Source organism: Triturus cristatus, chromosome 8 (genome assembly GCF_964204655.1).
Source record: "Triturus cristatus chromosome 8, aTriCri1.1, whole genome shotgun sequence".
Classification (NCBI taxonomy): domain Eukaryota; kingdom Metazoa; phylum Chordata; class Amphibia; order Caudata; family Salamandridae; genus Triturus; species Triturus cristatus.
The window spans coordinates 743,475,065-743,492,169 of record NC_140591.1 but is presented as its reverse complement, the minus strand read 5'-3'; the positions used below and the strand labels follow the sequence as shown (position 1 = coordinate 743,492,169).

Genomic DNA, 17,105 nt, shown 5'->3' with positions numbered 1-17,105 from the left:
AGTAGGGTCCTTCTCTGATTTCAGAAGAACAATAATAATGGCTTCTTTAAAAGAGCCATTTGCTGTAGATGGAATTCAGTAAACAATGAAAGTAGACTAGGGGAGAGTTGACTTTGAAAACATTATTTAAAATTCTGCGAAGAGGCCATCGGAGCCAGGAGCTTTGTTAGAGTTCAGTGTCTTGATTGCTAAATGGATTTCTTGAATATCAATTGGATTTTCTAATTTGGGTCTATCATCAATCGAAATCTGAGGTAAATGGCAACCTTGTAGAAAAGTATCAAGAGTATCATTAGGGTAATCTGCAGACTTGTTATAAAGGAAAGAGTAGAAGGATAAGGATTATTGTGCTTTCTCTTCAGTTTTAAGAAGCAAACTACCATCAGGTTTCTTAGTAGCTTGTATGGGAGTTATATCTTTTTAATACGTAAATAATTGGCTAAGAGTAGTCCAGATTTATTAGAGTTAAAGTGGTAATTTGATTTGTCTTTAGAGATGACCAAACCTGCCCTTTAAGTTAGTGGAGTATTATATTCATATCGTAATATTTGATGTTTAGTTTTGTATTGATCATCTCGTGAAGAGAGAAAAAGTCTTTCTAAATCAGCTAATTGTTTTTCTACTATAGAGAGATTAGCATTAAAAGGATTTATTTCATGAGACATAAGGGATATTGTGATGCCTCGCATAAATGCATCCCAGTTATTAACTTGAAAGGTGTCATCACGGTTATTGTGTAAAAAGTTGTTGCTAATGGCAGTTGAAAGATTGACAGAATTTGATGGATTTAAAACAATGTCAGAGTTCATTCTCCATCACGTTTTAGGATAACAATTTTAATTGAGTATCAGGGAAAAGAGATAAAAATATGGTCTGAAATTGTAATAGCTTTAATGGTTGAATGTGTAATCATACTACATAAACGTCAAGAGATAATCAATCCTGGAAAAAGTAGAATGTGCATTTGAATAAAAAGTAAATTCCTTAGTTGTAGGATGTGTAACTCTCAAAAACTCTATCAATATAGTCGTAGAGGAATATAAATAGGCTGTCCGGTTTTAGGTTTAAACCTATTTAACTGATAAAACCCTACCAGAAGGAAAATAGCCCCCACCAGTGTAAATATATAAACACTAAAATAAAAACAGCACAACCACAAACTAAATGCCATTCAAAGAAAGGAAAAGGAGAGTGAAAGAGTCATTTTTATTTCTTCCTGAAGGGGCCAATACAATGTAACTTTGTTATATAAGGTAGCAGTAAGAAAGACTGGGCTAACGTTATTCTGCTTAAGTTTTGTTTCTTTAGGGATGTCACTAAAATATAGTTTCTTCTTCCTTTTTTCAGTTTTGTGGTCTTTGGTCTACAGGTACAGGGGTTAGAAGCATGTTTTAGGTGTTGTTTATTTATTTTAGAATAAATAATCAAGAAATATCAAAATCACATTTGATTTTTTGGCTACGTTTGAGTCTTTCACTGATAGGAAAAATATAGGTTTCATAAGAATCTTTCCCAATATGTACCATCACATTTACCCACAGAGAATGGGCAAAAACCCTTGATCCAGCGGTAATTACCTGGTAATTTCCCTATTCAAAACCACATCACCTATGGTTTACCGCTGTAAAGGGTGAAAAATGATGGATCTTTTGATGACCGTGTTTCACCAAACAGGAGACTTTACATATATATAAAAATTAAATGCAAACAATATTAGAGGCAATAATGAGAGTGGTGAGTTATTTTAAAGGGTTTTATTTAAGTCAAAAGTTAAGGTTCTCTGACTCTTTATTCATTAGTCAAATATCATTCAGGTTACAGAATTGAAAAATAGGAAAAATAGCATTAATACAGAACATATTACAGTCTGCATATAAGCATCACATATAGGAAGGGAAATGTGGCGCAAATTGTCAGTCAAAACTCTTAAGGAGTTTCTAAGAAAAAGAGTAAGTCTTACAAGGTTAATCAATAATTAATAATGGCAAAAATATCCCATAAAGAGAAATAGATGCAGTTTAGCACCTAAAATCTAAATCTGTTCTGTTCCTTTCAGCTCTCCCTCTGCTTCGCTGTGCTAGTCTGTGTCTCTGTCTCAAGCTGCACCATAGCCCCCACAGAATGCAGCCCCTCCCTGTCTCTGTGTCCAGCACAGAAACTGGGCCTGGAGAGAGGCAAATAGCAAGGCAAAAAAGGAGCACTCCTCCCACTTGTAAGCCATATTTCAAGGAAAAGTTCACGTGCTCAATCCTAATAGCTGGTCCAATCAGAACTTCAAGACATATCATCTCCCCATGGGCTGACTGGATACGTCATTTTGTTTAAACAGGCTATAAAAATATGCAACATTGTGAAGGTCGGAGGAAGCTCAGAGCCCGTTCATTGAAAGTTGCTAGGGAAAAAGTAGCACATTCCAAACTGTTTCAGTTTATTCCACTAAGGCAAACTAAAATCACGTTGTTTTCTACACTGTGAAACACAATTCAGCACATTTCGACTCTTGCAAAAATACATGATGCCATTTTGAAAGTACAAATACATTTTCTAAATTAATGTGCATTCTATAGTGAGATTACATATGGATTAATCACATATAAGCATGGCTGTTCAATTAATTAAGCATGTTTTCACATGAAAGCACCTTCAAACTGAAGCATTATGATCAGGCCCTATGTTTTGATCTTGCCTGCGCCACAATCTGCGTGCCATTTTAAAATGCATGTCTGCAGCTTTTGTCATATAATAATGCATACATTTTATAGGTGAAATCTAAGCTCCATCAATTCACCCTTTTGATAAATATCAGATCATTGTACTTTAAATGATTTCGAAATTTATCACACTAAATTTCACATGTTACATTTGTTTTAAAAAAAAAACCACATCATTAGTTGAGTCAAATATATGTTTTTCTCTACCTAAAATATTACTACTCATCTTTAGTACACAGGTGTCTAAAAGAAAACCCTACTAAATTAGTATGTTGTTTATCACTAGTTATTACAAAAGCTGAGCATATTACAATGTTATCTCTATTTCTAAGGCCACACAAATTTGGTCTGTAAGCAGATCATATATGGCCAAGCTCAAATGTTGTTGTGCAGATTTCTGTAAGTAGCTTCTTGGAACAGTTTGACAGTTCTCATTTATTGTTTCAGCAAATTTTGGCTCCGTGTCACCTGCTTGCCTTCAGGGTGGCTCAAACAGTGTGGCATCCTTTACTTTTTCCATGCATTTTGACCACTCAGGTGCTGAAAAACTCTGACAGAGCACCATCAATTCCTTGCACTTTTCCAATCCAAACTTTTCACTTTTATTTTCACTTTGATCAGATTCAGATGTTTCAGCTATGGGTGCAAATGATTTTTCAAGGGACCACTGCAAACGTTGTGGTTTCCCTTTCAGCCAGCTTTTTCCTACCTCCACTCGTAGGTCCACAACACTAATTTCTTCTATTGAGGCTGCATGTGACTCTTTCACCCTTTGGATACTGCTTTCATCTGAGTCAGTTTCCACTTTTTGCTTTTCCAGTGCCACCTCAGTTTTTTCTAGTGCTGCTTCAAACTCTGTGTGTTCCCTTACAGCTTGATTGACCCTCTTCTGTGGACTTTTGACCACTGCTGGCAATTTTTCTTGAAGAGGAGCTGTTTTATCAGGGGGACATAGGACCATACGTGTGTGAGAGGCATGCACCCAATTTGGAAGGCCACCAAATTTCACAACAGTCTTTGCCAGGATCATTTGAAACTGGCCTTTCCATTTCACAGCATCTCTCAGATCAATGTTTTGACACCATTCATTATGTAGATCTTGTGTAGCAGCTGCAATCTGGTGAGAAACTGCACGCTCCACATCAGTCAGACCTTCACGACAATGGCTAGTCTTTTCATTAGTCGTTTTCACAAGTGCATTTGCATGTAAATACTCAAGCAACTTTGGTGACGCTGAAACACAGTCTTTTGCAAAGTGTAACTCTGTGCTGCCTTTGTGTTGCTTTATTATGCTTGAAACTTCAGGCAGATAGCTACAATCCACTCCTTGTCCAGTCTGTGGTTCTGCACTCATCATCTTTGAGACCTCATTATGATCTGATTTCAGAGAAACTGGCAATCTATACCTGGGCATCAGCTTTTGCAATAACACATTTGAGACTAACAGGATACAATATTGTGCAACTGAATTAGCATTTCTCTTTCCCAGGAAAACAGTGACTCTCAATTGAGAAATTATATTGCATGTTGTGATAAGGGCAATCAATCTCGAATTTTGGGCTGAGGTAACTGCTGACAGCCATGAAACTTTGACAACATAATATATATGAAGCACAGCATGTGCTGTTCTTAATGTGTCATTGTTACCTTTCAAATATGGTCCATCTACAAAATGGTTGGGTTGAATCAGACGTTCATCATTAAAGTCTAACTTTGGTTTCAGGCAGAAATTCATGACATTTAAACATTTAGGTTCAGTTTAATCACAAACAATTTCATTTGCTGGCAATAAGCTAAATACATTTGAATTTAGACATTTCTTGGTCACAGTATTTTCCCAAAATAATTCCACAAAGGAAGCAACCATTACAATAATTGAAAATGCCATTATTATGAACTCACTCTTTTTATGACTAACATCTACCACAGCTACTAAATTAAGGCAGCTGGGCATTTCTGTGACCTTGGGCTCAAGGGTCATTGGGAAATACGTCACAGACCTTTGAACGCTTTCATGTTTTTGAACAGGCACTGAGAGAGCGCAGCCCTCCCTCTCACTGCACATCAGTGTATTTTCTTTTAAATAAACTTGCATTCCTAGTGCTGGGGCGCGCCACCTTTTCTCTTTCAACTCTAGGAATGTTTTTTTGCAATTGTTGTCCAATGGAAGCGGATCAGACACATCCATGTGTGTCAGCCTCAGTAAAGGCTTAGCCACTAGGGAAAGGTTTAGTAACCACTCACTACAGCAGCTAACCATTCCCAAAAACTTCCTGACTTCTTTCTGAATTTGAGGTGGATTCATCTGGTAAATTATTTCCACTCTCTCTGGTGACACCTTTCTACCTCCCTTTCCAATTATGTGTCCCAGACATTCATTTTCTTTCTGACAGTACTCCTCACTAGCTTCATGCAATGGCACTGTGACATGAACTTGGCAAAAATCAATAACAGTAAGCCATTCTTCAGCACATGGAATGTGACAAAATATATTGGCTGGATTCGGTACCACAGGACAACATGGAAAAATTATGCTATTAATCTCCTGCTCTAATCTGTTCTTTTCATTTAGTTTCTGCGAACCTGTGATCAGAAAGTTACATTAACTTCCAATCAATTCCATCAAAAATCCTTTTATTGGTAAAATTCCTGCAACTGATGCTGTTCTTGAATACATGTCATCTAATTCTAATTTGAATGAGACATGCTCTGCACATTTTATTAATCTGACATCTTTCTCTGTGAACTCTCTTATTTCTGTGTTTATTATTGCTTTCAAACCAGAAGGTAATTTTTCAGCTGTCTTTTCTGAAAACAATGCTACAGCTGTCTCTTGTTGGGCCATTTTAAAATGTACATCCTCATCAGGAATCTGAAAATTAATATTATCTGGTGTATAGTAATCTGTGCTGTTTAATTTGCAAAACAATTGTTTTCCTGTCAGGCCTTGTTTTTGGAAATTATTCACATTTGCTCTGGACAACTTATTTAAATTAATTTTAGCATTTTCCATATTTTGTGGGACAATTTGGGCTTGAAAAATGTCTGCCATATGTACCTGTTTCTGAACTGACATTTGCATTTGCTTAGCTGGCACCTCTTGCACCTGCATTTCTCTCTGTTTTTGCACATTTCCTACTGCTGCATCATGTTTAAATTTAAATTTCTTCTTCCAGTGCTCAAATCTGTCACAAAGATGGCAAAAGGACACTTTTTTCAGCAGTACAACATCCATACCTGAATTTGCACAAACCAAAACACCTTTATTTCCACCCTGTGGAACACCAAATCTTCCTTGAGCACTTTTTACCACTGCTTGTGAAACATCACCCTGTACCACAATGTTATTCTCTGCAAACAGCTTATTCTGAAAACGTTTCTGTGCAAACCTTCTCTGTACCATCATAGGTTTTTCTTCAAACTCTTTTGGATTCATTCCCGGTCCAGGACAATAGTAACCTTCATCCTTCAGGTGCCATTCTATCAGCTTTTGCTGTATGTGCACACTGACCTGATCAGAAAATATTAAACCAATAACCAGCTGAGTCACAAAGAATATTATGCTAGTGGCATCAGGATATAGTCTACCACTGTGTTGCTGAAACATTAAACGCGCACTTTCACAAAACTCATGAACCAATTTTAGCTCCTGTTTTGTTCTTTTGGTCTGTACCCAATTAACATATTTTCCTGGCACGCTGCCCTTCAGAAAAGTAATCACTGCTTCATTTTTCTCAACAACAAGAGAAAATGATGGTGCATTCATGCAAACATTTTTCACTGTCTCCTCACCTGACCTTTGCACCACAACTTTAGATTCAAACCATAATTCAGTTTGCATGGCAGTGTCAAAAATCATTTCCAAATTAATACACAAGTCCTTTAAAATTTCGATAAATCCATCAACTTGTGGGTACCACAGCATAAGTTTGTCTCTCAATTTCGGGAATGTGTTCAGAAATTCTGCAAGTTCACTTTTGTTCCGTGGAACATGAACATGCACTTCTCCCACCATTTTTCTCATTGAGCAAGCAAAAGCTTCTCCCTCATTCTGCTTATTATTTTCCTCAACTAAATCTGGTGGTTTCTTTTTCTTATCCAGTTTCCTTGCTAGGTCTGGTGGTTTCTTTTTCTTCTCATGTTTTCTTGTGCACTTGTCTCCTAATTTCTCAAACCCATTGCATTTAAAAATATATTTAGTTTCTGCAATGTGCAATTGCATTTCTGAAGAACAAATTGTCTCATTTGCCTCATCATCCACATGTACCCTGAAACTTTTCTGAAATGGAAAACTTCCTGAAACATTTATTTAATATTTTTTAGCCAAATTGGTCAGTCTACCATGTGTAGTTAATGCACATGTATTTGTTTCCTTACTCAGGGAAATTAATTCTTTTTCTTGACACTGGTTCACATTTTCATGATTTAAATAGCAAGTACTGTTAATTTCTCCATGCTCAAATGTTGAATTTAAAACACTAAGCTGTTTCTCTTTTTCGGTGTCTGGGTTAATTTGTTCCCCCATGCTTTCTATCTTTTTAATTACTGCTGCTTCCTCAAAGCAGGTTTGAAAAATCCCATCTTCAAATATATTCATTTTATCCTGTGCTGTAAACACCATTTTTCCCCATCTTTCAATGCTTGGACTGTCTGGGGTAATTTCTGTTCAATAATCTGTGCATTCTGAGTTTCTGAAATAAACCGTGACATATTTACTCCTTCTACTACTCTTTGAACCTTTTGAGTAGGGCCCATATTAATTTGAACAGTCATAATTTGTCTAGGCACTGTCTGTGCATCTGCAGCTTGTAGTTTTTTCACTGAATCAGTCATATTTAGAGCAGTAACACCTGAAGGTATCACTGTCAGTGCTGAATCAACAGGTAGTGGGTCAATCTGAAATGTCTGCACATTTCTCTCATTCTGTATGTCTCTCTTTTCAACAGAAGCAGTAGCCACTGTAGTACTTACTGGTATACTATTTTCAGCATTTTTATTGGGAACCACATAAAGTGGTGGACACTCAGTTAACAATGCATCCATTATTTCATCCCCTGAATCATTATTTATTTGAAGCTTTTTATCATCATTAATTCCCTTCTCCTATATCTGGTGCTTTACCTTTTTATCCTCACTTGCTTTGTCTCTTGCTGCTTTTTCCCACATGCTTAAGGCCTCAAATTGTGCAGCTCTAGATGGTGTCTTTCTTTCACATAACACTTCCCTTAATTTGTCAATAACTTGCAATTCAAAAGTACCATCTTTTGGAAACCTCAAAGGACCCTCTTTTTCAGTAATCTTGCACCATTGGTTAACCCACATACATGAATTTTGTCCCAAATTGGTAGACATAAAATGCACAGGTGTTCCTTCAGGAGCATCACCAACAAAAAACGAATTTTTCACTTTACCTCCAAACAGCTTCTTTAAACCTTTAAACAATTCCATTTCTGCAACATTTTAATGCAATTTACTTTCTCCAATCCTGCCACAATTGACAGTTTCAGTCTGTTTAACTCCTGCTACAGACCCCTTCTTTTTAAACTGGGCTCACTTCACACCCACTGTCTCGTCCAGTGCCAGCGTGGCCCTTTGGGACGTCAGTTTTCCTCCTGCTACTAGCCCTACCTTTACAAAATTGATGGAGCGGGTAATTTGTTTTCTTTTTATATACCCAATCCATTTTCGTATGTCTATATTAAAATTACTTATGATTAATTATAATGATTAATGGTTTGATGGTTTGATATTAACCAACCTTATTAACAGAAAGAATACACGTGGGAATGCAATTGCATGGCTAAAATAATTAGTGTACTAAGTTGTACGCATATTAAAATGATAATTGTTGCTTAAAGTGATGTTATTTGTGATTTTCGCTTAAATAATCAAGTATTAATGGCTTTGGATGTCGCATATGGCTAGATAAATGCATACACATATGGGTGTTAGCAAGGGAATAACACTGTTATAATCATTTCGATGTATTAATTACGTTTTTGTGTCTTCTTTGCTTAAGTTGACCATTTGGGCCTGCCACAAGATGGCTGCCGACTGAAGCCTAACTAGATTTATGACGACACTAATGAAACAATGGAGAAGGGTGCCTGTAATGACTTCAGCAACCATGTCCCCTGTGTGACCGGAGAATCTATGCATGTGAAGGTCATCCGGGAACCATGCCAAGGCCCCTGAATGAGGAAGAAAAGTATCAAATGAAACTTTGGATGCGAACTGTGTTGAATGGATGATACTTTTTCTACATGTGAAAATTTCCCCATGTAACTTAATGATATTTAATGCATTTGGAATAGCCAATCATAAATCGAGAAATTTTCGAATGAAACATTGTATATGTAAATTTTAGTATAAATATTGGTAGACTAGAGAGGGTCTAGGCTAGTCGATTGGGTCGTCGATTTGAGAGCTTCCTGACGCGTCACTACTGAACGTCATTCCAGTATCCTGATGTTATGCTGACGGAGAGGACGGTGACTTACATGATAGAACGGGACCCTGTTGATTCTCATTGAGGACTGGTTCTGACTTAGAAAACGACAAATAGCCAGAATAGGTAAATATGACAAAGATGAATTTGACTTATTAGGATTTAACCTGCTTTTGATTTAGATAAAATTAAATACTGATTATAAATTCAAGTGTCGGGTTGTTATTTCATTGAAATGTGTATTTGTATATATTAGAGTGTTAAGTAGTTATTAAATCACTCCAACTAAATGATCCGTCGCCAAGATAGATGGAGATAATAGAAAAGTAATTCAGGGAAGGTGTTATTTCCATCTTAAGGACAAGTGTGGATCGGAGAACCCCAGAGAGTCTCCCTTAGGTTAAGTACGGATAGTTTGATAAGAATGAATGTTGGTGTTATGGGCCCCACCAGCGTGTGATGTGTGTGTGTGCGTGTGACTGTGAAACCATCCTGTCCGTGGAAGCCTAGGGAGATTGAGTAGCACGACCTGCATCAGTTTTTCTGGTAGCAGTATGATGGTTTTTATTGTTTTGGTTTAATGATTTTGCCTGTATATTTAGCTTATTGATTATTGATTGGTATTGATATGTGTACTAACCCTATATGTTGAAGTCGTGTTGAGTTCTATGTAGTCTGTGCGGCTTCTGGGATGTAGGAAGTCGGTAAACAGTTTCGTAGTAGGGCAGAGGTAAGCGCTGCTCTCGGAAAGGCGGAATTGTTGTTGCCCTGTAGGTACACGGGGAAAAACGTGTAACAATTGAAGTTGCGCGTCGCATTGTTTGGGTTCGATTCGGTGACATCGCCGTGTGTTGACATTAGAGACATTTTCTGTGTGAGAGAAGTGTGTATGATAGCGAAGTTTACCTGTGAAATTCTGGTCTTAGGTACCAGGGATCCAACTGGCATTCCGATAACGCTTATCACTGGAAAGGTAATAGGTACTCTCTGAGCTTGTTAGAAGGACAGGGCAGAGGTAAGCGCTGCTTTGTTAACGTATGTCATAATTCTGTAGTAGGACAGACTGTTCGCTGTTCTCGGGAAAGACAGGATTCTGTGTGAATGTACTACATTTTCTTATGTGAAAGTGCGTGAATGAAAAAGGCATTCCGGTTAATTGCGAAACTCTAGTTTTATTTCTCAGGAGCATTACGTTTCCAACCATGTGTCTTAATTCTGGAGAAACAGTTAATTTATGCTTGATAGAAGGGTGAAGTAGAGGGATGTGCTACTTTATCAACGGAAGTAACGATTTTGTAGTAGGGCAGAGGTAAGCGCTGCTCTCAGGAAAGGCGGAATTCTCGTGAGAAAGGTCTATTGCTATTCTTTGGTTAGCGAAGCGGACAATGGAGATGTTTATATGTTGTAACTAACAGGATTGTGGAAATAGAAACAAAGTCTACCAAGTAGTTTGTAAAGGAGGGGTAGACGGGAGACAAAAGAAAGGAGCAGGAGCTGCTTCAGCGACTGCTGACGTCAGAAAGACCGCGCTGGGATTGGACAGTGGGTTAGAACAGTAGAAACGCCCTGATTGGTGCGTTAGCGTGTGCCACGCACGGATTGGAAGAAGTACAGGGTGAAGTAGACGCTCCAGGATTGGTGCGTTAGTGTGAGTCGCGCTGGGATTGGAGATTGTTACAGTGATGTAGACGCTCCGGGATTGGTGCGTTAGTGTGAGTCCTGCTGCTATTGGAAAAAAAAAATCGTACAGTAGAAAAGGAGACTAGAGACTCACAGAGAATAGAAAAATGTATTATCACTCAGGCGAAAAGAAGAAAAGATCCTTATTCAGTAGAATCAAGGGGTGGTTCGTGAAAGACAAAGAGATTGTGACAAGGGAAGGACAGTTACTTCCTCCGGCGAAATTGCCTGCATCCTTCATGGTTGCGAAATATGGATATCATACTTGTATTTGGTTAGAAAATTGGGTAAAATACACAAAGGAAGATGGAGTTTTAGCTTTCCCAGAACATGGCTCATTTAATCTGGCCATATTGAGAAATTTGCGAGAGCGGATGTTGTGCTTAGAGCCGCGTCCGAGACCTACACAGTTTGAGGCGTTGACTGAGTGGGAAGATGAGATGCATGAGCGAGAAAAACAGAGAAGTGGTAATAGGTACAGATATACATTTGGGCGGCAGTATGATCGTGAAACTCATAGTGACCGAATGAGAAGATGGCGAGACGCAAGTATGACTGAAGGACTGTTTCCCGTTAGAACTATAGGGGAGAATGAAGGGAGAAAGTGCAAAGAGAAGAAAAATCATGTAAAACCTAGGAGATATGGAGCGAATGAAGTTGAGGATGATGTCCTAGATGACATGTTTTACAAAAATCCGCCGTCATACAGACAGGAACCAGATTCATCAACCCAAAGTACACCTATGAGAGATACTATGCGAATCATTAAAACAGAGATCCCGACCCCCGAAGTGAAAAGAAGTATTTCCATTAGGGAAAGGGAAAAAGAAATGGAAGATAAAGCTGATAGTGAAAAGTCAATGGAATTGGCGAAAACCACACTGGAATTAACCGAGAAAATCAGAGAATTGACCAAAAACCTAGAAGCAGTTACAGTCCCTGTAACAATAGGTCCCGTAATGCCCATTTTTGAGAAACAGAAAGAGAGGGAACATGGTCTAACAGTTCCATATGTGAGCAGTACACAGGTTGAGCAAACCCCAATGAGAACAAGAGAAAACACTTGGAGACATACAATGTGTGAAGGTGAATTGAATTTGTCAAATAATCCGTTTTTAAATCCTGAGTCCATAGAAAGGAGCAGAATGACAGGAGAAACAATATTAGAACCGCAAAGAGTAATAGAACATGGAAATGTAGAAAAATCTACAGTAATTACTGCAGATGAATTGAGCGAATGGTTAAAAGGCTTACAGGGAAAAGAAAAAGAATCACAAACAATTGATGTGGCAAAATTACGCATGGTACTAGAAGAATTAATAGTAGGAACGATCCCTATAGAAAAGCTGAAAAATTACCAGGATGAGGAGCTGCTATTTTTGTGTAAGAGTGTCACTTGGAGAGCAAAGAACCTACATGACAGGTTAGAAGAAATAGCAAGTGAGATGGGAATTGACATGGACAGGGTAAAAGCTTTACAAAAGCCTTACCGAGTGGATTTCACGGATAAGGATATTGAAAACATGAATACTACCGGACGGATAGGACAGATCAGAGACATAATCACGTTGTTGAGAAAATGGGGAGATGTAGATAAATGGAAAAGTAGGTGGTACAGGAAGCGAGATGATACTTCAGACAGAACTTTTCCAGCATTTCCTGTGAGAGAAAAAGAGAAGGTAGTGACAGAATTTCCCATGAGAGAGATACCAGGAGGAGGATATGTGCATGTCCCATGGACGAGACAGGACATTTTGTCATTTACCAATGACTTCCCTCGTTTACGAGAGAAACCTGTTGAGTGGTACAGACAGGTAGACAGATTTGTGAAGTTGTCAAAAGTACTGTGGATTGATCTGAATAGCCTATTTGATATAATAGTGCCAGCAGATTTATGGGCAGAATGTAAAATAGTCATAGATTGGCCTACTAAAGAATACCCGAGAGATCCTAAAACAGGAGCACTAGACCCGAGGTAATGAAGAAATATGAACAGGTTATGGTATTTTTGAAAAATAAAGTACCTCCCAAAGAAACAGACTGGGTAAAGATAGACCGAACACACCAGGAAGCGAAAGAATCAGTCCATGCTTATTACGAAAGGCTAATACTAGCTTTCAAGCAGTTTAGTGGAGATGAGAATCTTGGTGAAAAGGACCTGAGTCATTTTGTATATAGATTTGTTTATGGTTTATGTCCTGAAATCAGTGAGATGATTAAGCAGCACACTGTAGAATGGCAGAGTAAAAAGATCGATGAGATTCTGAGACATGCTAAGTATTTTAGTGATGAGATTGAAGCAAAGCAACGAAAGTTGAAGGAAAAGGCAATGTGGGCACAGGTGAAAGTTGCAGAAAGACAAGAAGCTCAGTTAGTCGAACAAGCAAATAACCCAGGAAACAAGCAGAGATTTGGCCCAGGAAAGGGGTAAGGTAATATAGAAGAAGCTAAAAAGAAGTTTCCATGCCACAATTGCGGTAGGTTAGGGCATTGGAAATCCGAGTGTAAGGACCCTCCGAGTACTGACAATGAAAATCCCTCATTGAATCCACAGGTGCAGTGTGAGGGGAGTGGCCAACAGCAGCGACAGCAGAAGGCTGTTAAACCGCAGAATCAGGTGCCAAAACCACCTTTACCGCAAAGCAGAAGCAAGCAGAGGTATAGTGCGGAAACAGGATTCTACGATGAAGAGCAGGTAAACAAACCACATTGCGCAAGCGCTGTTTCACAATATTGGCTGCGAAATGACGAGAGTGATTCAGAGGAAAATTTCTGACGGTGCCGAAGGGAGGAAGAAGAGTGCGTACTTGGCGCATCTCTAGAAATAGACCAGACAGGACCATTTGTGGATGGAAAGGTTAATGATGAAAGCATTACTTTTCTAGTCGACACTGGGGCTACACGATCAACTGTCAGGTCAGCTGATGTAAAGAATCTTCCTCTTTCGGATGAAACAATCCAAGTAGTTGGTGTGTCAAACACACAGATTAGTACATACCTTACAGAACCAGTAAATGTTAAAATAGGGAAATTCTCAGAAATGCACCGCTTTGTGGTGTGTGATACCAGTCCTGTGAATTTGTTAGGAAGGGACCTGTTGTGCAAGACAAATTGCACGATATTCTGTACTCCAGATGGAATAGCTTTTGAGACACCGGATGAGGATGTCCTGTATAAAATGACTATAGCTAACAGAGAGAATGATGTTTCTGAAACATATGCCATATTCAATCCAGATGAATTACCCCCAGAATTAAAACAGACAGTGAAGGCAGGAGTTTGGGATTTTACTGGAGAAGATGTGGGACTTATGAGGAATGTGGATCCAGTAAAGATTACTGTGAAAGAAGGAGTAGTTTATCCAAACATTCTCCAGTACAGATTGACACCTGAAATAATTGAAGGAGTAACTCCGATAATTGAGAAAATGATTCAGCAAGGAGTTCTAAGGGAAATCATGAGTAGTCCATGTAATTCACCTATAATGGGACTAAAGAAGCCTAATGGGAAGTTCAGAATAGTACAAGATTTGAGAAAGGTTAACAAAATTCTTGTGTCATGTTGTCCCATCGTACCAAATCCATCAGTGATTTTGTATCAGATTCCCCATGATGCAGAATGGTACACTGTGATTGATTTGTGTGATGCTTTCTTTTCAATTCTGTTACATCATGACAGTCAGCCAATTTTTGCATTTCGGTTTGGAAACCGTATTTTGGCATAGTGCCGAATCCCACAGGGGTACACAGAGAGCCCCTCAATATTTAATCAGTTGTTGAAGAAATCTCTGGAAAGTTTAGCAATGCCTGAAAATTCAGTCTTGGTCCAGTACATCGATGACCTGCTTGTGGCATCAAAAACTCGTGAGGCTTGTGAAGCAGACACAATAGCTTTACTGAATCATTTGGCAGATGGAGGACTGAAAGTGTCCCCAGAAAAATTGCAATTCTGCAAGAAGGAAGTACAATACCTAGGACACAATATTGAGAAAGGGCAGAGGAAAATAACAATAGACAGAATCAGAATAATCAAAGGAATGAGAGCCCCTATGACACAAAGAGAGGTGAGAATGTTCCTTGGAATGGTTGGCTACTGTCATCAGTGGATAAGTAACTTCTCCCTGATTGCCAAACCATTGGTAAAATTGACAAAAAGTGAGGTGAAAGACCCTCTTGAATTAAACAAGGAAGAATTGGCAGCATTTAAACAATTGAAAGACAGTCTTTGTGAAGCACCTGCGCTGGGTATGCCAGACTATGAGAAGGAGTTCGAGTTGTACTGCAGTGAGAGGAACAGATGTGCACTCTCAGTGTTAATACAGAAACATGGAAGACTAAGGAAAACAGTTGCCTATTTCTCATCAATGCTGGACCCAGTGGCTGTAGGGTTACCAGGATGTCTGAAAGCAGTAGCTGCTACATGTCGCAGTCTAGAGCAAAGTGAGGGGATTGTGATGGGATATCCAGTAAAAGTTATGTACCTCATGATGTGGCGATCCTTTTAACAAGGAGCCGAACACAGTTCATGTCACATAGTCGGCTGACTAAGTTTGAAAAAGTCATTCTAGGAGCAACAAATGTGAGTCTTGAGAGATGTGTGAATGCGAATCCAGCCACACTATTGCCAGATGCTAAAAGAGTGGAGGTAAGAGATGATGTTGATCACGATTGTTTGGATGTGCTTGATCTCTGTACAAAACACAGACCTGACATAAAAGATTTGCCATTATCAGAAAGTGATTATGTGTTGTTTGTGGATGGATCATGTCTAAGAACAGATGAAGAATTGCTGAGTGCAGCATATGCAATTTGTACAGTTTCAGAAGTCATGGAAGCATCACACTTGAAAGGAGTTAAATTTGCTCAAGTAGCAGAACTAGTGGCATTGGCAAAGGCATGCAAAATTGGGAAGAATGTGAGAGTGACTGTGGTAACTGATAGCCAATATGGCTTCGGAGTTGTCCATGACTTTGGCCAACTTTGGCTGCAAAGAGGTTTCCTGACCTCTAGTGGAACTCCAATAAAGAATGAGAAGTGGTTGGAAAATTGATTGAAGCAATACAGTTGCCAAAAGAACTAGCAGTTGTAAAATGTGCTGCTCATGGTCAAGGTAGTGATTATATCACTACAGGGAACCGTTATGCCAATGACATGGCTCAGTATTGTGCACGCAACAGGTATTCAATTAATCGGGCAAAGGAAAAGGAAATGGTTTCTTGCTCCTTAATGTTTACTAACGTTGTAGGAACATGGGAAGAAGTGAGGCAGTTGCAGGATGAAGCAAGAGATGAAGAAATGAAGCAGTGGGTAAAAGCAGGTTGTGCCCCAAGAGAGAAAGACCATATATGGGTCTACAGGGATGGAAGACCAGTAATGCCAGATAGCATGATGTCAACAATGGCAAGGATGTATCATGGCCAGGGACACTTAGGGAGAGATGCTATGATAAGGGCCTTTAAGCAGACCTGGTACAATGCAAAATTCAGGTTGATAGCAGAGAGTCTCTGTCAAAGATGCCTGATATGTCAGCAGTACAATCCTGGAAGGAAAACAGTGGTGAGCCTAGGCACAACAGGCCGTGAGGGAGGACCCTTCACCAGAATGCAGATTGATTTCATTGAAATGCCTCCTTGTAATAGATTGAGGTATGTCTTGGTGGTAGTCTGTCTGTTCTCCAGGTGGGTGGAAGCATTCCCAACAACGAGAAATGATGGATTAATGGTGGCCAAGCTATTGTTAAGAGAATCCATCTCAAGGTTCGGGTTCCCAGTGACCATTGAATCAGACAGAGGAAAACATTTTCATAATGAACTAATGGGATTGATCTGTGAAGCATTGAGTGTACAGCAAAAACTACATTGTGCCTACCGACCAGAGGCTTCTGGTGTGGTTGAACAAATGAAGGGTACAATCAAAAACAGAATAGGGAAAATGTGTTTAGCCACAGGAATGAAATGAGCTGATGTCTTGCCTCTAGTCCTGATGACGATTAGGTCTACTCCAGACAGAGCTACAGGTTTGAGTCCTCATGAAATCATCATGGGACGAGCCATGAGACACGTATTTGTTCCAGTCAACAAATTGATGACTATATCTGATGACATGGTTTTGGATTACTGTAAAGGCCTGGCTGACGCCGTCAATTCTGTGTTTCACCAGGTTGGAGCGGATGCCACCACACTTGAAAGAAAACCAGCCCATGATCTGAGCCCAGGGGACTGGGTGAGAATAAAAGTCCACAGAAGAAGAAATTGCTTGGTCCCAAGG

General features: G+C 39.1%; 2 protein-coding genes across 2 annotated transcripts in view; one reads left to right on the top strand and one right to left on the bottom strand.

Annotated features, from left to right (window-relative positions):
• The window catches only part of LOC146805006 (acetylserotonin O-methyltransferase-like), a 723,771-nt gene extending 714,577 nt beyond the window's left edge, over positions 1–9,194 (top strand). The window contains exon 8 of the mRNA XM_085622160.1: positions 8,731–9,194. Within this exon, the coding sequence (XP_085478286.1) occupies positions 8,731–8,780 (50 nt within the window). The 3' untranslated portion in view covers positions 8,781–9,194. The remainder of the gene's footprint in view (positions 1–8,730) is intronic.
• Positions 1–17,105, bottom strand: part of ASMT (acetylserotonin O-methyltransferase) — a 255,792-nt gene that overhangs the window by 10,663 nt on the left and 228,024 nt on the right. The gene's annotated exons all lie outside the window — the stretch shown is intronic.